General features: G+C 44.5%; 1 protein-coding gene and 1 pseudogene across 5 annotated transcripts in view; both read left to right on the forward strand.

The window, feature by feature from the left end:
• Positions 1-24,542, forward strand: part of LOC128841803 (protocadherin beta-16-like) — a 54,834-nt gene extending 30,292 nt beyond the window's left edge. For 4 of the 5 annotated variants that reach the window (XM_054037236.1, XM_054037238.1, XM_054037239.1 and 1 more), the window contains exon 2: positions 23,493-24,542. In XM_054037236.1, the coding sequence (XP_053893211.1) occupies positions 23,493-23,612 (120 nt within the window). In that variant the 3' untranslated portion in view covers positions 23,613-24,542. Of the gene's footprint in view, positions 1-17,283; positions 19,899-23,492 lie in introns of those variants that run through there. The other variant, XM_054037240.1, reaches the window with a different exon arrangement.
• On the forward strand, positions 1,092-23,565 carry LOC128841813 (protocadherin beta-1-like; annotated as a pseudogene).
• Positions 24,543-25,527: the final 985 nt, after the last annotated feature.

Genomic DNA, 25,527 nt, shown 5'->3' on the forward strand with positions numbered 1-25,527 from the left:
TGCTATGAATGCTGAATTGGGGTGAGGCTTGTGCTCGCATGGGGAAAAATTTTGTTTATATGTTAATCATTCTGGCTTAATTGAGCAGGATTTACAAGCCATTAAGAATGCTGCTGTTGTTTTCCATGCTGCATCTCTTGATCACACCTTTAGTTTTGAGAACCTCCTTCCAGACCTTGGGTCATGGTTTATGGGGCTCTTTTGAAAAATTGTTAAATGGATTCTTTTCTTTCTTTTCTTTCTATGTGTTATTTGGACAATGATACAATGTGCCAAATGCCTATGTAATGCTATGATCAAAAGCTCTGCTGTCCATAAGAAAACCCAGTATCTGTCCCTCCAGCTTGATCGCAAATTGCGGAACGGGCCTGACAATTTCTGAATTTGTCTGGCCCGAAGGGGGGACTGTGAAAGTTATTAGTGACCCCCCTTAATAGAGCAGTCGTTATGTCAGCCAGCGGCCATTATGGGGAAGCAGACACCTTAAGGACACAGTAGCCTGAACTTTTCAACTGTCTTCCCTTCAAGGCCTTAAGGTAGTTGGAGCTGGTCCCAAGCCGGTTTTCACTGACCAGATAGCAAAAGCACGGGTCTGACAACCACCAATCAAGTGTTAAAACTGCAAGGACCTTTGTCTGAATGTGTATAAAGGATCTGTAAAATGTGTGGAAGACAGAGTTTTTGTACTAAGGTGCAAAGCTGTCCTTTCTTCTGCAGAATAAAGCAACTCCTCCTTATCCCTGTCTGGCTGTTGTTGGCTCTCAGCTAGGTGGACCCGATATTTCGGTGACAGTAAGTTTAAAATGTAAACATCATAGCATGTCTTATTTTAGATGAGTGACGAGGTGGCGATATTGGCAAAGATGGTGCTGAAAACCAGCAACGCTCAGTGAAAGCTGCACTCAGACATCTGAATCCAAATGGCAACGGGTCTGCGCCGGGAACAGGTGACAAAGGATTACAGGGAAAGAGCGGCTGAATAATTAGAAATAAAATCAATATTGGAGGACAAATCGTTTCCCCTCTAGCACAACATATGAATGGCTGCAGCAGCAGCTTTGCAGAGAGGCCCGTGTTTCAGATCTGACCCGGGAATGGCTGGCGGAATGGAAAATTGCTCCAGGAAAAGGCAAGTTCTGTCTTTCTTTCTATGTTTGTGTGTATCCCTAGGGGCATGTGAGACGATCCGCTATTCTGTGCCCGAAGAGAAGAAAAGTGGGTCCTTCGTTGCTAATATTGCAAAGGATTTGAAACTGGATGTAGGGAAATTGTCTGGTCACAGTGCTCGGCTGATTTCTAAAAGCACCAAGCAATATTTTGAGTTGAACACACGCTCCGGGGATGTGATAATAAAGGAGAAAATAGACCACGAGGATCTGTGCGAACAGAGAGATCCGTGTTTGCTGCAATTCGATATTGTGTTAGAAAATCCACTGCAGCTGTACAGAATGGAGGTGCAGATAGATGATGTGAATGACAATAACCCTAAATTCTCTAAAAATGAATTTCTTTTAAAAATGCCGGAACAGATCCCCATAAACACCCGCTTCCCCTTGGAAAGGGCCCAAGATTCAGACATAGGAACAAACGGCGTCCAGAGTTACGCAATCAGCTCTAATGAGCACTTCAGTTTGGATATACATTCGCCGGGGCCCAGTAGTAAATACGCGGAGCTGGTATTAGAGAAACAATTAGATCGGGAGGAGCAGGCGCAATTGATGCTGATTCTCAGAGCTGCCGATGGGGGTCTGCCACAGAGAACCGGCACAGCTCAAATACGCGTTAATGTGCTGGACAACAACGATAATTTCCTGCAGTTTAGTCATTCGGTGTACAAGGTGCAGGTAATGTAAAATAGTCCGCGAGACACTTTGGTCACTAAGGTTGAAGCCAGTGATTTGGATCAAGGTTCAAATGCAGAAATCACCTATTCATTCAGGCAGGTGCCTGACAAAGTCCTCAAGTTATTTCAGCTAAATCCGTCCACTGGAGAAATCACTGTTTTGAGGATAATTGATTTTGAAGACGCAGCAATATATGAAATAGAAGTTCAGGCCACGGATGGCGGGGGGTTTTCTTCGCACTGCAAAGTCCTGGTGCAAATCGAGGACATGAATGACAACTCCCCGGAAGTGACGCTGACATCCCTCATCGGCACCATACCCGAGGACTCCTCCCCTGAGACAGTGGTGACCGAGACTCCGGGGACAATGGCAGAACGCTCTGCTCCATTCAGGACAATGTCCCTTTTGCTTTAAAATCGACTCTGAAGGATTATTACGAGCTTGTTACACAAAAGCCCCTGGACCGAGAGAAAGTGCCTGAGTATAACATAACTATCACAGTCACAGACCGGGGGACTCCGAGGCTCACCTCAGTGAGGATGATCCGAGTTCAGCTATCGGATAATAATGTCAACCCCCCTGTATTTAATGAAAGTTCGTACGTCATGTACCTGAATGAGAGCAACCACCCGAGCCTGCTGATTGGAACTGTCCATGCTGCTGACCTAGACACAGAGCAGAATGCCAAAGTGACGTATTCGGCATTGCCTGGCAACATCGGTGACCTCCCCTTCTCCTTCTCCATCTCCATAAACTCCGAAAACGGGAACGTGTACACTCTGCAGTCTCTGGATTATGAGCAAACGAGGGATTTTCAGGTTACAGTGAGAGCTGCAGATGGCGGATCCCCTCCACTGAGCTCTGAAGTCATTGTCCAAGTTGTGATAATTGATGAAAATGACAACGCCCCCTTCATTTTATATCCTCTGCAGAACAGCAGCGCCCCAGCTAATGACCTGGTTCCTAGATCGGCGGGGGCGGGTTACCTGGTGACGAAGGTGGTGGCTGTGGATGGAGATTCCGGTCAGAATTCTTGGCTTTCCTACCAGCTGCTCAAGGCCACAGACCCTAATCTCTTCACTGTGGGGCTCCAAACCAGGGAAGTAAAAACCAGCAGGCCTATAAAGAGCCCAGACTCTGTTAAACAGAAACTTATCGTCCTGGTTAGAGACAACGGAGAGCCGCCCAGATCCAGCACCTCGACGCTTAATGTGCTTCTGGTGGATGGGTTTTCAGACGCCTACATACAGTTACTGGATGTACCAGAAGAGGAGCAGCAGGACACATTAACTCTGTATCTAGTAATTTCTTTGTCTTTCATTTCATTCCTTTTTCTGGTTTCTGTGGTAACGATTGTCGCCATCCGGCTGTACAAGACAAGGCAGTACTGAGAGCAGTATGTTTCATCGTCCAAGAACTTTTATTGTGACCCCAACTTCTCCAAAAATCCTGCGGAGACGAGCGGCACTGGGACTCTGCCTCAATCTTATTGTTCTGAGGTTTCCTTGACAACTGGCACCAGCGAATTTAAATTTCTCATGCCACTGGTACCATCTCTACCCGCTGACCCCAGCATTGCAGGAGGGTCCATACTTGACTCTCAGATTAACTCTCAGCTAAGGAGGAGAAAGAATCGGTGAGAGAGGTGAGTGCTTATTTCACTCCATTTGCATCAATTCCTTGCTTGAATATGTTTGTTTCTACTGCTATGAAAATTACTTATATTATTTCCATAAATGTCTAGAGATGTTTTTTCCTAGGTAGCCTTTTCAGTAGTTGATTAATTTCCCCCCGCTTGTATGATGTTCAGGTTAAAATATTTGTTCTATATTCCTTTTTATATGTTATGTTCTTTTCCTCTCTAAAAGGCCATTCATCAAAATGTGATATTTGTCTCTGTGCAGACTCTCTGAGCTCTGCAAAGAAAGACTGAAGGTTGTCAAAGGAAAATTAAAAAGTAATTCTTTATGTATTTATCAAGAAATCAATAATAGCAGAATTATGTAACCTAGAATTATGTTCTGCAGGGGGCTCTGTGGAAACTGAAATTTTACAGAGAATCTGAGCTTGACCTTGCTTCTTCAGTAGTATTTTCGGAGGTAATCTATATGAGGTGCGAGTTGCAGGGTTACTGCATGGAGGTGAAATGACAGAGATCAGGGAAACGTTAAAGTAAAATAGAAGTATCTAAGGGAGGGATTTCCCAACCCCTCCCCTGAATTTCCCCATCATCCCCCTCCACAGTGGTCATTATTTACATGTGGTGTTGCCAATTTAGTCCTTGGTTGGAAATTTGAATTGAAACATTAATACACACTTTAAAAGCATATAAAGCATATGATAAAATACTTGTACCTGAAAAAGCATCAGAGGTTTGAAAAGTGTGAAGAAAGACCAACTTCCTCATACAGATATTGTTTTTTTTATTGTTTTTTTTGGTGCCTTCGTTTCAGTCATGTTGACCAACCTAATAATTTGAAATTATAATTTGTAAGTAAGGTCTGAATGAGTTCTCCTCTGACAGCTAGTGATGAGCCGGGCTATGGAGGGGGGAAGGCATCAGGGCCAGACTGTATTTACATGAACACACCTATTCTGCCGGTATCCAGCAGACAAGCTGTGTTGCCAAAGTGATCAGATTTGACTGGTGTTGGGTTAGACATCACTTTTAATGAATGTGGGGGGAATGAAATGTTACCTTTATTGAATGAGTAAAGGGCAGCACAAGTGTATTTGACCTGTCCTGAGGAGGGTGACATAAGTGCTTAATTTGTGCGAGGGCTGAGCCCCGGCACATGTAGTCTTGGCAGGTCATAGCTCTGGGACCTATGGATTTGCTACATAAGTTATGAAAGTAAAAAACTTGCTTGAGCCCTGACACATCTTTCATTACAAATTAAGCACTGGTCATACCCTCAACTGAACTGCACTCGCTAAGAGAGAGTGTGGATGCAAGATCTCGGTGGAGAGAGAAAGGGATGGGCACAGGCATTTTGCCTGATGGTGTGGGCTCTGCCTAAAAGTCACAGCACTATTTGACCTGCCCCTTCCCCTGTTTAAAGATAGAGCTTTTTAGGCTACATGGAGAGTCTTTGGTGTCAGAAGTCCAGTCTTTGGTGTGTTTTTTTTAAGTGACCACTAGAGCTGAAATCACTAATAGTCTGGTCTAAGTGCTCAAAACCCCTGTGGGAGAGCGTTTCCGTGGAAGAGATAGCTCAGCCTGTACTAGCAGTGAGGTTCCCTTACTGAGAGATGAAATCACTGAGAGCTGGGTGGAATCTCAGACTGATTTGCAGAGGTCACAGTGCCAGGTGGCAGCAGAAGATGACAGCACAGGGCCATCAGCGACAGAGCAGTTGACTGAATGGTGGCATGAAGCACAACAGTTGCCATACTGAGTGACCTGAGTGAGTGGTGAGTGGCTGAAGGAATGAGTAGGGGGACCAGATATCCCGATTTTATAGGGACAGTCCTGATATTTGGGGCTTTGTCTTATATAGGCCCCTATTACCCCCCACCCCCTGTCCCGATTTTTCACACTTGCTGTCTGGCAACCCTAGGAATGAGCAAGGTGCCTTCTCTCCCCTACCACCCAGAGTGGGAGGTGAACTCATGCAAAAGCACCTCTGAACTCTGGGTCTCCACTGACCAAGGACAACAACTATGAGTGGGGTTCAATGGAGGGAAAAAGGAGGGGCACGTTAAAAGAACATTTGTTTGTTTTAGTAACTTTGCTCCAAAATGCTAGATTTGTGACTGGGAAATTTACACATTTCATACTAGGCCAAGCTTTTTAAAATGTATTATTTTCTAAGGTTGTTATCTCACATTGTTGCTACCTCGAGAGGTCCTTATCCTGGGGAGTTTCTGTACTAAACATTTTATTATTATACATTATTTTTTACATAAGAACATAAAAACAGCCATTCTGTGTTGGACCAATGGTCCATCTAGCCCAGTATCCTCTCTTTCAACTGTGGCCAATGCTAGGTGCTTCAGAGGGAATGAACAGAACAGGAAATCGAGTGATTCTTCCCCTGTCACCCACTCCCAGCTTCTGGCAAACAGAGGGTAGGGACACTCAGAACATGGTATTGCATCCCTGCCCATCCTGGCTAATAGCTATTGGTGGACCTATCCTCCATTAACTTATCTAGTTTTTTTTAACCCTGTTCTAATTTTGGCCTTCACAACATCCCCTGGCAAAAAGTTCCACAGGTTATCACTGTGTTGTGTGAAGTACTTCCTTTTGTTTTAAACCTGCTGCCTATTAATTTCATTGCATGACCCCTAGTTCTTGTATTATGCGAAAGAGTAAATAACATTTCCTTATTCGCTTTCTCCACACCAGTCAAGATTTTATAGACCTCTATTACACTGGTCTACAATTTTTGAGAAGTCGTCTGCTTCAGAGATAAAATGTGCTATTTATTATGTATTTTGATGTGCTGAATTCAAATATGACAATTAAAACAACTGATTGGCTACTGTTTCTAAGATATTTAAGTTTTTACATTTTATGTCTATGTATATTGTGTAGATAGTAGAGTTTTAGTCATAAATTGTAAACCTAGGTCTTTTCATGTGTTTATGGTTGCTTTACATGATAATATTTCACCTGTCCTGTTTATGTAACACTTTAAAAATCAGCAAAAGGGTTATATAAATAAAATTTATTATGAAACAAAAGGCAAAAAACTATTATGTACATAGTTTAGTCCTATTCAGTGTCTACTCGGCGCTTCTTGGCTTGTCTCTTGTATTCATTAAATGGAGCATCTCTTGTCACTGTCCAGCAATAGTCTGCAAGCATTGATGGGCTCCATTTGCCCTGATAGCGTTTCTCCATTGTTGCAATGTCCTGGTGAAATCGCTCGCCGTGCTCGTCGCTCACTGCTCCGCAGTTTGGTGGAAAAAAATCTAGATGAGAGTGCAAAAAATGTATCTTTAGTGACATGTTGCAACCAAGGCTTTTGTCTGCCTTGAGGAGGTTTTCCACCAACAACCTGTAGTTGTCTGCCTTGTTGTTTCCGAGAAAATTTATTGCCACTAACTGGAAGGCTTTCCATGCCGTCTTTTCCTTGCCACGCAGTGCATGGTCAAATGCATCATCTCAAAGAAGTTCACGAATCTGAGGACCAACAAAGACACCTTCCTTTATCTTAGCTTCACTTAACCTTGGAAATTTTCCATGGAGGTACTTGAAAGCTGCTTGTGTTTTGTCAATGGCCTTGACAAAATTCTTCATCAGACCCAGCTTGATGTGTAAGGGTGGTAACAAAATCTTCCTTGATTCAACAAGTGGTGGATGCTGAACACTTTTCCTCCCAAGCTCCAATGACTGTCGGAGTGGCCAATCTTTCTTGATGTAGTGGGAATCTCTTGCACGACTATCCCATTCGCAGAGAAAACAGCAGTACTTTGTGTATCCAGTCTGCAGACCAAGCAAGACAGCAACAACCTTCAAATTGCCACAAAGCTGCCACTGATGTTGGTCATAGTTTATGCACCTCAAAAGTTGTTTCATGTTGTCATAGGTTTCCTTCATATGGACTGCATGACCAACTGGAATTGATGACAAAACATTGCCCTTATGCAGTAAAACAGCTTTAAGACTCGTCTTCGATGAATCAATGAACAGTCTCCACTCATCTGGATCGTGAACGATGTTGAGGGCTGCCATCACACCATCGATGTTGTTGCAGGCTACAAGATCACCTTCCATGAAGAATAATGGGACAAGATCCTTTTGATGGTCAGGGAACATGGAAACCCTAACATCACCTGCCAGGAGATTCCACTGCTGTAGTGTGGAGCCCAAAAGCTCTGCCTTACTCTTAGGTAGTTCCAAATCCCTGACAAGGTCATTCAGTTCACCTTGTGTTATGAGGTGTGGTTCAGAGGAGGAGGATGGGAGAAAATGTGGGTCCTGTGACATTGATGGTTGAGGACCAGAAGTTTCATCCTCTTCCTCTTCCTCGTCTGACTCAAGTGAGAATGATTCTGGTGCATCAGGAACCGGCAGTCCTTCTCTGTGGGGTACTGGGCGTATAGCTGATGGAATGTTTGGATAATGCACAGTCCACTTTTTCTTCTTTGACACACCTTTCCCAATTGGAGGCACCATGCAGAAGTAACAATTGCTGGTATGATCTGTTGGCTCTCTCCAAATCATTGGCACTGCAAAAGGCATAGATTTCCTTTTCCTGTTCAACCACTGGCGAAGATTTGTTGCACAAGTGTTACAGTATATGTGTGGGGCCCACCTCTTGTCCTGATCTCCAATTTTGCAGCCAAAATAAAGGTGATAGGCTTTCTTAACCATAGTGGTTATACTGCGCTTTTGTGATGCAAAAGTCACTTCACCACAAACATAGCAGAAGTTATCTGCACTGTTCACACAAGTACGAGGCATCTCTGCTCACTTTGGCTAAACAGAAATGTGTCCCTTTGCAAAATCAAACACTGACAAATAAGAGAGCACGACACTGTATGATTTCTAGAGCTGATATAGGGCAATTTGTTCAGCAGAGTGATGTAAGCTTCGTTATGATTGCATCATCCATGACTTCTAGGAATAACATGATGCAATTCATATCATGTATGACTCAATACCAGCTTCAGATTGCATCATTCATTGTTTTGCCTAAAAAGCAAGTACTGTCCAAACCCAGTCATAGATTTATTCATAGATCCAGTCAAAGATGTATTTTAGTCATTTCTGGTTTAAATTGAGATACCTTCCCTTTATAACTCACTTATCCTCCGCCATTCCCAAGTCAAGGGTTGTATATACTGACCCAATAGCATATCTTGAAAACTAGAGCCAATCAACAATTTTAAGCATCATTTTCATTCTCAGTGACCCAGAATTAGTAAAGTTTGACTACATTTATTTCAGTAGCATTTTGGCTGTAGAGCAGTGTAATTACAGTTGTAATAATACAAAAGTAAAGGAAAAAATATATCTAGTTTAAGATCATCCATAAGAAGTAAAAGCAAGGCCTATACATGTCTGATATATAGGTAACTGGCACAACCAGTATGTTTCTGTTAGTGTATCCTGTCACAAAGGATTATGACTTTGGGAATAAAACGATGAATATAATACTATAATTACAGGATTTTGATGCTTACATTATATCCCCTCTTAGTCATCTCTTTTCCAACCTTAAAAATCCCAGTCTTTTTAATCTCTCCTCAAATAGAATCTGTTCCTTATCTCTAATCATTTTGGTTGCCCTTCTCTGTACCTTTTCCAATTCCAATATATCTTTTTTGAGATGGGGGCAGCCAGAACTGCATGTAGTATTCAAGATGTGGATGTACTATGGATTTATGTAGTGAAAGTATAGCAGCTTCGTTTGCGAGACCAATCAGCAAAGCCAATGCTGACAAAAATATATGAAAAGGCTGCAAAACACCAAGCCTATGGACTGCATCGACGTGCAGAAAGTCTTATAAGCCAGTCACTGTCAAAGCCAATTTTAGAAGTACTTAATGAGGCTGTTAAGTATGCTGGAGACACAACACGGTTTATATGAACAAACAGAGCTGTCGCATCATGCTTTCTATTTAAACAAGAGATACCACACGCTACAAACTGGAGGCCAATGTTAAGTGCATTGTCATTTATTAATCTTGAAGTGGACACTAGATCCAAACAAGACCGGCAAATGCTCACTATCTTTCACAAGGAACTCAACTGACTGACTAGAAGCATGTGGTGCAACAGCAAAAGACTCAGTCATTGAAAAAGTGAAGAACTCTCACCACATTCAAAAACAGAAAATTAACAGAGCTGCGCAAGATTACAAGAAACCAGGAAGGATGTATGTATGTAGGGCTTCACAGTAGGCTTGAGAAGCCAACTTTAATTTGTATGATTTTAAAACATGAGTAAAATCTAATAAAATGGTCATGAAACATTTTTCAGTTTTTACTGTGGGTCCATACAGCACACCTTTGCCCTCCTGGTAGGCCTTTACCTCCCTGTAAATTTGATTTTCCCCTCCCGCCCTTCAGTTCCTGGGGAAAACACTGATCTAAGGAAAATGTAAACTTCACCTTATTTGTCTATCAAACCCTTTGCAATATGAGCAGCCAGCAGTGGCCGCAGTTTTGATGAGGGGGATACTTATAGAAGGAAGAGGCAATGTTTACTGATATTCTATAAAATGAACATCATTTACAGCTTCTGGAGTCTATGAATCCATAGCAATCAATACAGATATGAAAGACTCCTATTATATGCATACATAACAACGGCCATACTGCATCAGATCAAAGATCCATCTAGCCCAGTATCCTGTCTTCCAACAGTGGCCAATGCCAGTGCTCCAGAGGGAATGAACAGAACAGGTAATCATCCAGTGATCTGTCCCCTGTCACTCATTCCCAGCTTCTGGCAAACAGAGGTTGGGGACACCATCCATGCTCATCCTAGCTAATAGCTATTGATGGACCTATTCTCCATGAACTTATCTAGTTCTTTTTTTTTAATGCTGTTCTGGTATTGGCCTTCACAACATCCTCTGGCAAAGAGTTCCACAGGTTGACTGTGCGTTGTGTTAAGAATTTGAAGAAATACTTCCTTTTGCTTGTTAAAACCGGCTGCCTATTCATTTCATTTGGTGCCCGCATTTCTTGTGTTATGAGCAGTAGTAAATAACACCTCCTTATTGGTTTTTTCACACCATTCATGATATTAAAGACCTCAGTCATATCCCTCCCCCGTTTATTAGTCTCCTTTCCAAGCTGAAAAGTCCCAGTCTTACTATCTCTCCTCTGATCTAGTGATATAGTGCCAGCTGATGGCATCAATAGGATTTTTACAGGCAGCAAGTAATTGTCCAAGTTATTTGATTAAAATGACAATGCCCCTTTCATTTTATGCCTTCTTCAGAACAGCACCTTCCCCATTTAATGACACGGTTCGCAGAGCAAGGAAGGCAAATTGGTGGCTCTTGATTGAGATTCTGGTCAGAATTCTTGTCTTTTCTGCCAACTGCTGAATGCCGCTGATGCAGATTTATTCACTGTCGGACTCCAAAATGCAGAAGAGAAACCACGATCCCATTTACGGAGCGTGACTCCTTTACGCAAAAGCTAAATATTATTAAAGACAATGGACATTTCCCCAATCCGCTGCTGCGATACTAAATATACTGCTAGTGGAGGATTTTCACATGCACATGTGCAATCCAGTGACATAACTACGCAAGAGGAATGTGATGGGACATTAAATATATACATTACTTCTCTATGGCTTAAAGTTCATTTTTCTTGTTTCTCTCATGGCCTGCATTTCCATAAAATATATAAGATAAAAATATAGGTTTGCGTCTTCCAATTGCAATGGGGGACCCATTTTGTCGAATAACTGTGTAGCTGCGAAGACGAGATCCTTTCCCCACAATTACCTATATGATGCGTTTTTAATCACTGGGTGGATCCTAGATTTACTCTAGGACACCGTAATAGAAAAGGGAATAATAGATTTAGGAATTCCCAAAATATTGTAACTTTGTAGACGAAAGAGAAGCGATTGGACGTGTGACAGACTTGCAGTAACTTGTTTACTTAGTTAGCTGTGAAGAATAAAAGTAGTGTCATGTGAGAGAAGAAACTGTGGTGTGGAAGGATCACAATTCAATTTACTAGTATATTATTTTGCAAGCCTCTATCTCCTCTAATCGGTAATAATCTGCCTTAATATTTCAGTTTTCACCGTGAAATGTTATAACCACAATTCGTACTTAATAGAGAAATCTTTGCTATGCAGTTAATAACTGCACAGAGGAAGTTTAAAATGTAAACATCATTGGATGTCTTATTTTAGCTGAGCCACAAGGTGGCGATATTAGCAAAGACGGTGCTGAAAAAGCAGCCTTTCAGACTCAGGGTATGTCTACACTACGAAATTAGTTCGAATTTATAGAAGCCGGTTTTATTGAAATCGGTTGTATACAGCCGATTGTGTATGTCCACACAATAAAATGCTCTAGGTGCTCTAGTCGGCAGACCGCGTCCACAGTACGAGGCTAGCGTCGACTTCCGGAGCATTGCACTATGGGTAGCTATCCCACAGCTATCCCACAGTTCCCGCAGTCTCCGCCGCCCCTTGGAATTCTGGGTTGAGATCCCAATGCCCGGATGATGCAAAACAGTGTCGCGGGCGGTTCTGGGTACATGTCGTCAGGCCCCTCCCTCCCCCGTCACAGCAACGGCAGACAATAGATTCGCGCCCTTTTATCTGGGTTAGTTACCTGGGTTACCTGTGCAGACAACATGGAGCCCGCTCAGCACAGCTGAGCTCACCGTCACCATATATCCTCTTGGTGCCGGCAGACGTGGGACTGCATTGCTACACAGCAGCAGCTGCTAACTGCCTTTTGGCGGTAGACGGTGCAGTAGACTGGTAGCCTTCATCGGCGATCTGGGTGCTGGCAGCCGTGGGGCTTGCCTTTTGGCAGTAAATGGTGTATTATGACTGTTAGCCGGCCTATTACAAGTCGGGTCATCGCACATTAGCAGAGTCTTCCCTGAGCAGCAGCTCGTGCAATAGGCCTGAAGACCATCGTCATACACCGCCCCGTATTTGCTGCCAAGCACCCAGAAAGATGCCGAGGGCTATCAGTCACGCTGCACCGTCGTCTTAAGATGTAAAAAATAGATTTTCTCTGTATTCATTTGCTTCCCCCTCCCTCCGTCAAATCAACGGCCTGCTAAACCCAGGGTTTTCAGTTTAATCTTTGGGGGGGACCAGTCTGTGACAGTTGTTTGTGTCTCTCCCTGATGCACAGCCACCGTTCTTTATTTTAATTCCCTGTGCCTGTACGCCATGTCGTCACTCGGCCCCCCTCCCTCCTTCCCCTAGGCCGTCAGATACTACGTTTGCGCCACAGCTCGAGCCGCGAAGCGGTTCACGCCTTTTCTTTGAATTCTGGGTTGAGATCCCAATGCCCGGATGATGCAAAACAGTGTCGCGGGCGGTTCTGGGTACATGTCGTCAGGCCCCTCCCTCCCCCGTCACAGCAACGGCAGACAATAGATTCGCGCCTTTTTACCTGGGTTACCTGGGTTACCTGTGCAGACAACATGGAGCCCGCTCAGCACAGCTGAGCTCACCGTCACCATATGTCCTCTGGGTGCCGGCAGACGTGGGACTGCATTGCTACACAGCAGCAGCTGCTAACTGCCTTTTGGCAGTAGACGGTGTAGCATGAGTGATAGCCGTGGGGCTGGCAGCCGTAGGGCTGCATTGCACCAGCCCCTTCCAGGCGATGGTATATTATGACTGGTACCCGTCGTCGTCGTACTGGAGTGGCTGTCAATCATGGCCACCTGGGCAGACATGCTACTGTCTCGATGATGACGGTTACCAGTCATAATGTACTATTTTCTGCCAATTGCCCAATATTGTCTGCTAAGCACCCAGAAGAGGCCGAGGGCGATGCTGGGTGCTGGCGGACGTGGGGCTGGCAGACATGGGGCTGCATTGCTACACAGCAGCAGCCCCTTGCCTTTTGGCAGATGATGGTATATTATGATTGGTACCCATCATCATCATACTGGTATGGCTGTCACTCATGCTGCAGCGTCGGCTGCCACCTTAAGATGTAAAAAATAGATTTATTCTGTGTTCATTTGCTTCCCCTTCCTCCGTGAAATCAACGGCCTGCTAAGCCCAGGGTTTCCAGTTTAATCTTTGGGGGGACCATTCTGTGTGACAGTTGTTTGTGTTTCTCCCTGTTCCTGTACCTGTACGCCATGTCGTCACTTGGCCCTCCCTCCCTCCCTCCCTCCCTCCCGCCCTCCTTCTCCTGGTCCATCAGATACTACTTTCGCGCCTTTTTTCTGACCAGGCGCCATAGCTAGCACTGGGATCATGGAGCCCGCTCAGATCACCGCGGCAATTATGAGCACTATGAACACCACGCGCATTGTCCTGGAGTATATGCAGAGCCAGAACATGCCAAGGCGAAACCCGGACCAGGCGAGGAGGCGATTGCAGCACGGCGACGAGAGTGATGAGGAAATTGACATGGCCATAGACCTCTCACAAGGCACAGGCCCCAGCAATGTGGAAATCATGGTGTCACTGGGGCAGGTTGATACCGTGGAACGCCGATTCTGGGCCCGGGAAACAAGCACAGACTGGTGGGATCGCATCGTGCTGCAGGTATGGGACGATTCCCAGTGGCTGCGAAACTTTCGCATGCGTAAGGCCACTTTCATGGAACTTTGTGACTTGCTTTCCCCTGCCCTGAAGCGCCAGAATACCAAGATCAGAGCAGCCCTCACAGTTGAGAAGCGAGTGGCGATAGCCCTGTGGAAGCTTGCAACGCCAGACAGCTACCGGTCAGTCGGGAATCAATTTGGAGTGGGCAAATCTACGGTGGGGGCTGCTGTGATCCAATTTGCCAGGGCAATGAAAGACCTGGTGATAGCAAGGGTAGTGACTCTGGGCAACGTGCAGTCAATAGTGGATGGTTTTGCTGAAATGGGATTCCCAAACTGTGGCGGGGCCATAGACGGAACCCATATCCCTATCTTGTCACCGGAGCACCAAGCCACCGACTACGTAAACCGCAAGGGGTACTTTTCAATGCTGCTGCAAGCCCTGGTGGATCACAAGGGACGTTTCACCAACATCAACGTGGGATGGCCGGGAAAGGTACATGATGCTCGCGTCTTCAGGAACTCTGCTCTGTTTCGAAAGCTGGAGGAAGGGACTTTCTTCCCGGACCAGAAAGTGACCATTGGGGATGTTGAAATGCCTATCGTGATCCTTGGGGACCCAGCCTACCCCTTAATGCCATGGCTCATGAAGCCGTACACAGGCAGCCTGGACAGGAGTCAGGACCTGTTCAACTACAGGCTGAGCAAGTGCCGAATGGTGGTGGAATGTGCATTTGGACGTTTAAAAGCGCGCTGGCGCAGCTTACTGACTCGCTCAGACCTCAGCGAAAAGAATATCCCTATTGTTATTGCTGCTTGCTGTGCGCTCCACAATATCTGTGAGAGTAAGGGGGAGACCTTTATGGCGGGGTGGGAGGTTGAGGCAACTCGCCTGGCCGCTGATTACGCGCAGCCAGACACCAGGGCGGTTAGAGGAGCACAGCAGGGCGCGGTGCGCATCAGAGAAGCTTTGAAAACGAGTTTTGTGACTGGCCAGGCTACTGTGTGAAACTTCTGTTTGTTTCTCCTTGATGAACCCTCCAACCCCCCCCCCCCGACCCGGTTCACTCTACTTCCCTGTAAACCAACCACCCCACCCCACCCTCCCCTCCCCCTTGCAGAGGCAATAAAGTCATTGTTTTTTCACATTCATGCATTCTTTATTAGTTCCTTACAGAGGTAGGGGGATAATTGCCAAGGTAGCCTGGGATGGGTGGGGGAGGAGGGATGGAAAAGGACACACTGCATTTTAAAACTTTAACTCTTATTGAAGGCCAGCCTTCTGATGCTTTGGCGATCATCTGGGGTGGAGTGACTGGGTGGACGGAGGCCCCCCCACCGTGTTCTTGGGCGTCTGGGTGAGGAGGCTATGGAACTTGGGGAGGAGGGCTGTTGGTTACACAGGGGCTGTAGCGGCGGTCTCTGCTCCTGCTGCCTTTCCTGCAACTCAACCATACGCTCGAGCATATCACTTTGATGCTCCAGCAGACGGAGCATTGCCTCTTGCCGTCTGTCTGCAAGCTGACGCCACCTATCGTCTTCAGCCCGCCACTTGCTCTGTTCTTCCCGCGATTCAGCCCGCCACCTCTCCTCTCGTTCATATTGGGCTTTTCTCATCTCCGTCATTGACTGCCTCCACGCATTCTGCTGTGCTCTATCAGCCTGGGCGGACATCTGCAGCTCCGTGAACATCTCGTCCCTCGTCTTACGTTTTCTCTTTCTAATGTTCACGAGCCTCTGCGAAGGAGAAACATTTGCAGCTGGTGGAGGAGAAGGGAGAGGTGGTTAAAAAGGACACATTTTAGGGAACAATGGGTACACTCTTTCATTACAAGGTCGCATATTTCGGCTTGCAGGCAGCCATCGTAGGCCACAGTGTTTTGGCTTTTTTAACCTTCTTAACATGCGGGAAAGGTTGCAAACAGCAGCGCATTTCCCATATCAAGGATGAATTGGGTTGTCCATTTAAAATGGGGTTTCAATGTAAAAGGAGGGGGCTGCGGTTTCCCGGTTAACATGCGGCACAAACACAAGTAAACCACCCCCCCACACACACACACACACGATTCTCTGGGATGATCACTTCACCCCTCCCCCCCACCGCGTGGTTAACAGCGGGGAACATTTCTGGTCAGAAGAGCAGGAACGGGCGCCTCTGAATGTCCCCCTTAATAAAATCACCCCATTTCAACCAGGAGAGCTTTCTGGAGATGTCCCTGGAGGATTTCCGCCCCATCCCCATACACGTTAACAGACTTGCTTGCTTTTTTTTTGTAATGTTTACAAATATTTACAAAGTTACACTCACCAGAGGTCTCCTGTGTGCCCTGAGGGTCTTGGGTGAGTTCGGGGGTTACTGGTTCCAGGTCCAGGGTCACAAACATATCCTGGCTGTTGGGGAAACCGGTTTCTCCGCTTCCTTGCTGCTGTGAGCTACCTACAGTACCTCCATCGTCATCTTCCTCGTTCCCCGAACCGTCTTCCCTGTGTGTTTCTCCAGTGAGAGAGTCATAGCACACGGTTGGGGTAGTGGTGGCTGCACCCCCTAGGATCGCATGCAGCTCCGCGTAGTAGCGGCAAGTTTGCGGCTCTGCCCCGGACCTTCCGTTTGCTTCTCTGGCTTTGTGGTAGGCTTGCCTTAGCTCCTTAATTTTCACGCGGCACTGCTGTGTGTCCCTGTTATGGCCTCGGTCCTTCATGGCCTTGGAGATCTTTTCTAATACTTTTCCATTTCTTTTACTGCTACGGAGTTCAGCTATCACTGCTTCATCTCCCCATATGGCGAGCAGATCTCGTACCTCCCGTTCGGTCCATGCTGGAGCTCTTTTGCGATCCTGGGAGGACTCCATGACGGTTACCTGTGCTGATGAGCTCTGCGTGGTCACCTGTGCTCTCCACGCTGGGCAAACAGGAAATGAAATTCAAACCTTCGCGGGTCTTTTCCTGTCTACCTGGTCAGTGCATCTGAGTTGAGAGCGCTGTCCAGAGCGGTCACAATGAAGCACTGTGGGATAGCTCCCGGAGGCCAATAACATCGAATTCCGTCCACACTACCCCAATTCCGACCCGCAAAGGCCGGTTTTATCGCTAATCCCCTCGTCGGAGGTGGTGTAAAGAAACCGGTTTAAAGGGCCCTTTAATTCGAAAGAAAGGGCCTCGTTGTGTGGACGTGTCCAGGCTTAATTCGGTTTAACGCTGCTAAAGTCGACCTAAACCCGTAGTGTAGACCAGGCCTCAGTCGGCATTCAGTGGAAGCTGTACTCGGACATCTGGATCCAGACGGCAACGGCTCTGCGCCGGGAACGGGTGGCAAAGGATTACAGGGAAGGGGCGACTGAATAATTATAAATAAAGTCAATATTGGAGGACAAATCGTTTCCCCTCTAGCACAACATATGAATGGCTGCAGCAGCTTTGCAGAGAGGCCTGTGTTTCAGATCTGACCCGGGAATGGCTGGCGGAATGGAGAATCGCTCCAGGAAAAGGCAAGTTCTGTCTTTCTTTCTGTGTTTGTGTGTGTCCCTGGGGGCGTGTGAGACGATCCGCTATTCTGTGCCCGAAGAGAAGAAAAGTGGGTCTCTACTTGCTAATATTGCAAAGGATTTGAAACTGGATGTAGGGAAATTGTCTGGTCGCAGTGCCCGGCTGATTTCTAAAAGCACCAAGCAATATTTTGATCTGAACACACGCTCCGGGGATGTGATAATAAAGGAGAAAATAGACCGTGAAGATCTGTGCGGACAGAGAGATCCGTGTTTGCTGCAATTCGAAATTGTGTTGGAAAATCCACTGCAGCTATACAGAATGGAGGTGCAGATATTTGATGTGAATGACAATGACCCTAAATTCTCCAAAAATGAATTCGTTTTAAAAATACCTGAACAGATCCCCATAAACACCCGCTTCCCCCTGGAGAGAGCCCAAGATTCAGACATAGGAACAAACGGCGTCCAGAGTTATGCAATCAGCTCCAATGAGCACTTCAGTCTGGATGTGCATTCCCGGGGGGACGGCAGTAAATACGCGGAGCTGGTATTAGAGAAACAATTAGATCGGGAGAAGCAGGCGCAGCTGATGCTGATTCTCACAGCTGCCGATGGGGGTCTGCCACAGAGAACCGGCACAGCTCAAATACGCGTTAATGTGCTGGACAACAACGATAATTTCCCCCAGTTTAGTCATTCGGTGTACAAGGTGCAGTTAATGGAAAATAGTCCGCGAGACACTTTGGTTACTAAGGTTGAAGCCAGTGATTTGGATCAAGGTTCAAATGCAGAAATCACCTATTCATTCGGGCAGGTACCTGACAGAGTTCTCCAGTTATTTCAGCTAAATCCGTCCACTGGCGAAATCACTGTTTTGAGGATAATTGATTTTGAAGACGCAGCAATGTATGAAATAGAAGTTCAGGCCACGGATGGCGGGGGGTTTTCTTCGAACTGCAAAGTCCTGGTGCAAATCGAGGACATGAATGACAACGCTCCGGAAGTGACGCTGACATCCCTCACCGGCACCATACCCGAGGATTCCTCCCCTGAGACAGTGGTGGCCTTGTTCAGTGTGAGAGACCGAGACTCCGGGGACAATGGCAGAACGCTTTGCTCCATTCAGGACAATGTCCCTTTTGCTTTGAAATCGACTCTGAAGGATTATTACGAGCTTGTTACACAAAAGCCCCTGGACCGGGAGAAAGTGCCTGAATATAACATAACCATCACAGCCACAGACCGGGGGACTCCGAGGCTCACCTCAATGAGGATCATCCGAGTTCAGCTATCGGATATTAATGACAACCCCCCTCTATTTAATGAAAGTTCATACGTCATGTACCTGAAGGAGAACAACCACCCGGGCCTGTTGATTGGAACTGTCCATGCTGCTGACCTAGACACAGAGCAGAATGCCAAAGTGACGTATTCGGCATTGCCTGGCAACATCGGTGACCTCCCCTTCTCCTCCTCCATCTCCATAAACTCCGAAAACGGGAACGTGTATGCTCTGCAGTCTCTGGATTATGAGCAAACGAGGGATTTCCAGGTTACAGTGAGAGCTGCAGATGGCGGATCCCCTCCACTGAGCTCTGAAGTCATTGTCCGAGTTGTGATAATTGATGAAAATGACAACGCCCCCTTCATTTTATACCCTCTGCAGAACAGCAGCTCACCAGCTAATGACCTGGTTCCCAGATCGGCGAAGGCGGGTTACCTGGTGACGAAGGTGGTGGCTGTGGATGGAGATTCCGGTCAGAATTCTTGGCTTTCCTACCAGCTGCTCAAGGCCACAGACCCTAGTCTCTTCACTGTGGGGCTTCAAACCGGGCAAGTAAAAACCAGCAGGCCTATAACGAGCCCAGATGCTGTTAAACAGAAACTTATCGTCCTGGTTAGAGACAACGGAGAGCCGCCCAGATCCAGCACCTCGACGCTTAATGTGCTTCTGGTGGATGGGTTTTCAGACGCCTACATGCAGTTACTGGATGTACCAGAAGAGGAGCAGCAGGACACATTAACTCTGTATCTAGTAATTTCCTTGTCTTTCATTTCATTCCTTTTTCTGGTTTCTGTGGTAACAATTGTCGCCATCCGGCTATACAAGAGAAGGCAGTGCCGAGAGCAGTATATTGCATCGTCCAGGAACTTTTATTGTGACCCCAACTTCCCCACAAATCCTGCGGAGACGAGCAGCACTGGGACTCTGTCTCAACCTTATTGTTATGAGGTTTGCTTGACAACTGGGTCTGGCACCAGTGAATTTAAATTTCTCAGGCCGCTGGTACCGTCTCTACCCGCTGACCCCAGAGTTGCAGGAGGGTCCATTTTTGACTCTCAGATTAACTCTCAGCTAAAGGAGGAGAAAGAATCGGTGAGAGAGGTGAGTGCTTATTTCACTCCATTTGCATCAATTCCTTGCTTGAATATCCTGTGGCACCTTTAAGACTAACAGAAGTATTGGGAACGTAAGCTTTCGTGGATAAGAACCTCACTTCTTCAAATGCAAGGCATCTGAAGAAGTGAGGTTCTTACCCACGAAAGGTTATGCTCCCAATACTTCTGTTAGTCTTAAAGGTGCCACAGGACCCTCTGTTGCTTTTTACAGATTCAGACTAACACGGCTACCCCTCTGATACTTGCTTGAATATGTTTGTTTCTACTGGTATGAAAATTAGTTGGATGGAACATTTAGAAATGTTCAGAAATATTTCATTGTCTAGGGAGCTTTTCTCTTTATTGTCCAACGTATTGTTCAAATTTTATTATTTGCGGGCTAATATAATTGCACAGTAACGCTCTAAAAGAGAGTTTGCCAAACTGATTCTGATCTTCTTATGTTATGTGTGTTCTCTACCAAGAAAGGTTGAAACTTGTAAGAGTAATCATCTGGATGTTATTTATCAAGGGCTCATTAACATCAGAATTATCTGTCCTTTGTACAATATTCCTAAGGAGTCTCGATGAAGTCTAAAATTTTAGAAGGAAAATGAGGCTGAACTTTCTTCTTCAGCAGTGTTTTTGCTGAGATGCAGATTTTAGGACTAATGCATCAATATGTAATGAAGGAGATCGGGGAAACAAAGTAAAACAGAAGTATTGAAGGAAAATGTATTCCCCCTTCCCATACGTAAGCTACATCTTAGTTGTCCAACAATCCCTTTTCTATGTGAGCAGCAAGCAATGGCAGAGGTTTCAGTGAGGGGGATATTTATTGAAATAATGGGCAATGATTGCTTAAATCCTGTAAAATCACCATCAGTTCGAGCTTCACGAGCTTTTGTACCCATGACAATCAACGTGGATGTTATAGGCCAGTATTATATGCACACTGCTGATATAGTGGTATTAACAGGATTTTTATAGGCAGGCAGCAAGTGTGGGAAATGGGTGAAGAATGGAATAGAGTCCAGAGTCCAAGGAGAGGCAATAATCTAGAGCAACTAAGGAAACTCACTGTGTACAAGTAATTTCCGATTGTTATGGATGTTTATGTGTAGAAACACCGGTGGCTAGTACCTTGTCCAACAGTGCTGAAAATACAGGGTCAGGTCCTCAGCTGTGGAAAAACTCCGATAGGCGCAACTGATGGCAGGGGAGGCGTAATTCAATATAAAGCAGTCGGGCTTGGTACCACTCAGCTCTCTGTTTTTGTTTTGAATGGACGGAAGTTTATAGCCCGTGGGAAGTAATAATAGTGACTGTTTTGCATTATAAGATTGAATGTGTTTAATGATTGTAGGATAACACACAGGAGGCCGTATCCAAACGCATTCTCCTGACGTTACACTTGGTGGTGGATAATATTTATGTCCTCTCTGCGGGGAACTATGGCATTGACTCATATTGTACTGTCCCTGAAGCAAACCCCGCAGGAAGAGAGGGCCCAGGAGATTCCACTTCATGGAGTTTGCTACCGATCTTATCCTCAGGTGGAGGGATGTATTAAGGGAGAAAAGGAAGGTGCACAAAGAATACAAGGAGTTTGGATCGATGGGAGAAATAAATCTGACTCCTCAGAGGGGATGTTCCCCGTGTTCTTCTCTGGCTTCCCACACTCTGTAGCAGCCCCCTCCTCCCCTTTCTCTGTTTTCTCCACGGACAGAGGAAATCCAGAAGCCAAATATGATGGAATCGTCACCTCCCACTGGTCTTGCTTGAAGAATTTCTGCTGGTTTGGGAGGGGAGCAGGCATTAGAATTAACTGTAAAACTGGGGGGAACGTGATGCGAAACTTAATACCCCCTATTCTACACACAGTGGCCAAATTCCATCATTTTCTGCTCCCTTCCACCAGAACAAAGGTGAAGGAGCATCTAGCCTTTAGTAAATACAGAGAAAGCAGCTCAAGAATAAATGCTACCTTAATTCTGGCTCTTCGTTTTCTAGATAATGGATACAACTAAAATGAGGTTTTATGGGCCCGGTGTTTGCAAAGAGTTTACAGATTTTTTCCCCTCCAAAGAGAGAGAGAGAGTTACAATAATCAAGCAGTATTTCAGATAGAGTTGGTCATTCAAGAATAATTTTGTGACACCAGTCCTAACAAATACCTTGAATCTAGGAACTTGAGGTTGTTGTGACTATTAGTAATGGCTAACTGGTGAATTATTCTTACTATACATGAATATGTGTATAGCTTTTTTTTTAAACCTATAGATTACAGTCTTTTTTTCTCTGTAAAAATGAAATGAAGGTTTTAGATATCTTAATCTACTGCCAAGAATCCTGGATTAATTAAAACAGAGATCTCTATTTGTGAAAGTAAAATGTACTCCCAAAGACATTTTAATATAAATGGTCATTTCTAATTATTACCTAAAGATAACCTGGAATTCAACATAATTAATGAATTCTTTGGTTATAGTAATTTCTTTGGGGAGAACAGTCTGGATTTGGATACCTAAGATAGAATGGCAAAATGCTCCAAAAGAAAACCCGCACTTCCCCTTCAGAAGTAAACAGCAAATAGAAAACTGATATTAAAGACATCAGTATGCCAGCTGGTGTAAATCGACATAGTGCCGCTGAAGTAAATGGTGGTTGGGGTGGGAGCCAGTTTACAGCATAAGAGCATCTGAGCATTTGGCACTTTGACAGCCCTGATCATGAAAAAAATCAGAGTTTATGCTGGCACTTTATAGGGGTTACACAGCATTCCTACAGAAAGTATTAACCAACAGTTAATCAGTTGCTATCAAAAGAAGTTATTCTTAACTCTTACAAATCTATTTTTAAAAAATTAAGACCGATCCAGTTGGTTATTGTTACTGCTAATGATCCTGGCCACACATTTTTAAATTGGCTCATGATTTTTGAAGCTTACCTTTTTGATGCCCAGTATTAGACACTCAAGCCCTGATTTTTCAGAGTCATTGAGTACCCATCACTCCCATTGAGTTCTGTGGGAGTTCTGGGTACTGAACAGTTCTGAAAACTAGGCCCAAGATGTCTGGACTTGGACACACACAACCAATGACCACATTTGAACATTTTGGCTTAAACAAACAGCAAGATAATGATCTTTTTGAATCAGCCACCTAAATTACCATAAAGCTTTTCCAGATTTCTAATTGTAAACACCTCACAGGGGATGTAAGATGTTCCAGACAGTTTTTGAAAGTCAGAAATACAAATAGAAATACAACAAAGTGGATATGGCTGTATTTGGCTTATCAAATTACATTTACTTCTGAATTTTCACATTGTAAAATTTCCCTTCGAATTATATAGATACACAGTGCCATCTTTTAGGATATAATTAAACATGAGCATTTATATTATACAATGTAGGTACAGGCCAGATCCTGCTCCCGTTGAAATCAATGACAAAACTTCTGTTGACTTCAAATAGAACGGTATCCCAGCCACAGTTCTGTAAGATGAAGCCCTGATTGCATGTCCCCCAGTGCATACTAATGCCTGCATTCTTCATAACAGCCGATAATGACACCACATCATTCTATATTGTTTGCAGGGCAGAGCTTCTGTCTCTGAAGACTCCATACCCAGATCTTCAGGGACAGGCTGTATTGTTAACAAGGTGATAGGGATAAATGAGAACTGTGGTCAAAACGGTTGGCTTTCCTACCAATAGATGAGAACAACCAACTCTGCTCTGTTCAACTGTCAGACACCATAAAGGAGAAATGAGAATCAAGAGGCTTATCGCCCTTCAAGAAACTTTCAAGAAGGTACAGGCCCTTTCTGTAAGAGAGCAAGGATATGTATTTCTACATTGTGTAATTCTTTATTCCTGGTTTTTCACTTAGACCTTTGCATTTGTGGTATGGCTATTGAAGAAGAGCAGGAGCTCCTATAGCATGCTTTCTTTGTAGATTCCACCTAGCCCTTAGTGTATTATTATTAGAGCTTAACAACTTCTACTTTATCTAGATATAAAGGAAACATAATAAGTCAAACCTAAGCTTTAACAGTAAGTTATCATAAACCATCTTCCCTATGATTCTCCCTTACAGAGATGATTATGTAATAGTGTGTTGATTTTCTGAAATCTCTTTTCAATGTACAAGTTTAATGTCCAATGAAAATTAAGAATAAATTTCACTTGCAAAGTAATTATGTATTAACAAATAGAAGCTGGTTAAATTAAAGCTGCTTAGCCGCAATGTACATTGCGTATTTGGTTGGGAGGTTGAGCTTTGTATATATTGTAAAATGTGTATTTTCAAAATTGTAGTCTTTTTTTCTAACCATATGAAACTGAAACTAATAGTTATAAAGCATTTTGAGATCCTTGCTTAAAAGATACCATAGAAGTGAAGAGTAATATTGCATTAGTAGAATGTTAGTAAAATAGGTTAAAAGTGATACAATCAACTTTAAACACTTTGTAGTGAGTAATGAGTTAAGATAAATCTCTTTCCTTCTGTCTTCATTTAATTTCATTACCAAATATAATATTTAAGATAAAGGGAACATGGTGTAATTTTCCATGTTGTTTACGAGGTTTTAAAAATCGTGTTATGGTTACCAGAAACGCTAATAAAAACAATTTTTAAAAGGGCGTTAGATTGACTTTTTTATCCGTTGATTCTGAGGATTGGTAGCTGTGCTGCCAGATCAGGTTCTGTGAAAGTCATCAGGGGACATGTTCTTAAAGCACTGATTTCTAATGACCTGTTCTGGGGTCTGGTGGATGGGCTGTCCCTCCAGAATGTGAGGACTTGTGGCCTGTGTATGCAGGAAGGATGGCTATGAAATCTGATTCCATTGCTGGCAGGTGGAGAGGAAGAGAGTGTGGGAAACTACAGACCTGTAAATATGTCCTCTTTTACATTAATGAGTCACTCCCAGGCAGCAAAGGAAATGCAGCTCCCATTGAAGTCAGGCAAACATTGGTTCCGTCTACAAATCTTCATTAGATGGGAGAAGTCGGGGAAATTTCTTCTAACATTTAACTAAAACATAAAAGGAATGAAAAATGTATCAGACAAAAGTATACCTGGAACAATGTTTTTAAAAACTAGAGTTAAAGGTAGGTTCTTAAATCCCCAAACTGACAACCTAATTTTCCAAAGTGCTGAGCATCCAGCACCTTCCATCGAAGCCAGTGTAATTGCGCCTGTTCAGCACTTTCAAACACTAGACCAATCCTTTGTAGGTGCATAAATATGGTTTAAGAACCTAACTTCAGGCCATCACATCTGAAAAGCTTGAACCCCTGTACAAAACTGGACTGCAGGAGCCCCTCCCCTTTTCCAATGCCGACCTTCAAATGTGAGGGGAGGAGAATTTTTTTTTTTTTTTTTTTTTGCGTCTGCACTCAATAGATCTGTCATATTTTAGGGGGAATTCAGTACCTATAAACTATTAGCTGGGTATTCCCAGGGTCCAAGGGCATTTAACCTATTTGGCACTATTTTTACTATTGTGGGGGGCCTCTGGTGCTGTTTTAGTGCAGAATTCCTTTTTGGGCATATAGCAGAAGTTTGTCATCTTAAAATTATTAATTATTATAACAACCGCTTCTAACTGTTAGAGCAGTCAGC

This window comes from Malaclemys terrapin, chromosome 8, assembly GCF_027887155.1.
Source record: "Malaclemys terrapin pileata isolate rMalTer1 chromosome 8, rMalTer1.hap1, whole genome shotgun sequence".
NCBI classification, from domain to species: Eukaryota; Metazoa; Chordata; order Testudines; family Emydidae; genus Malaclemys; species Malaclemys terrapin.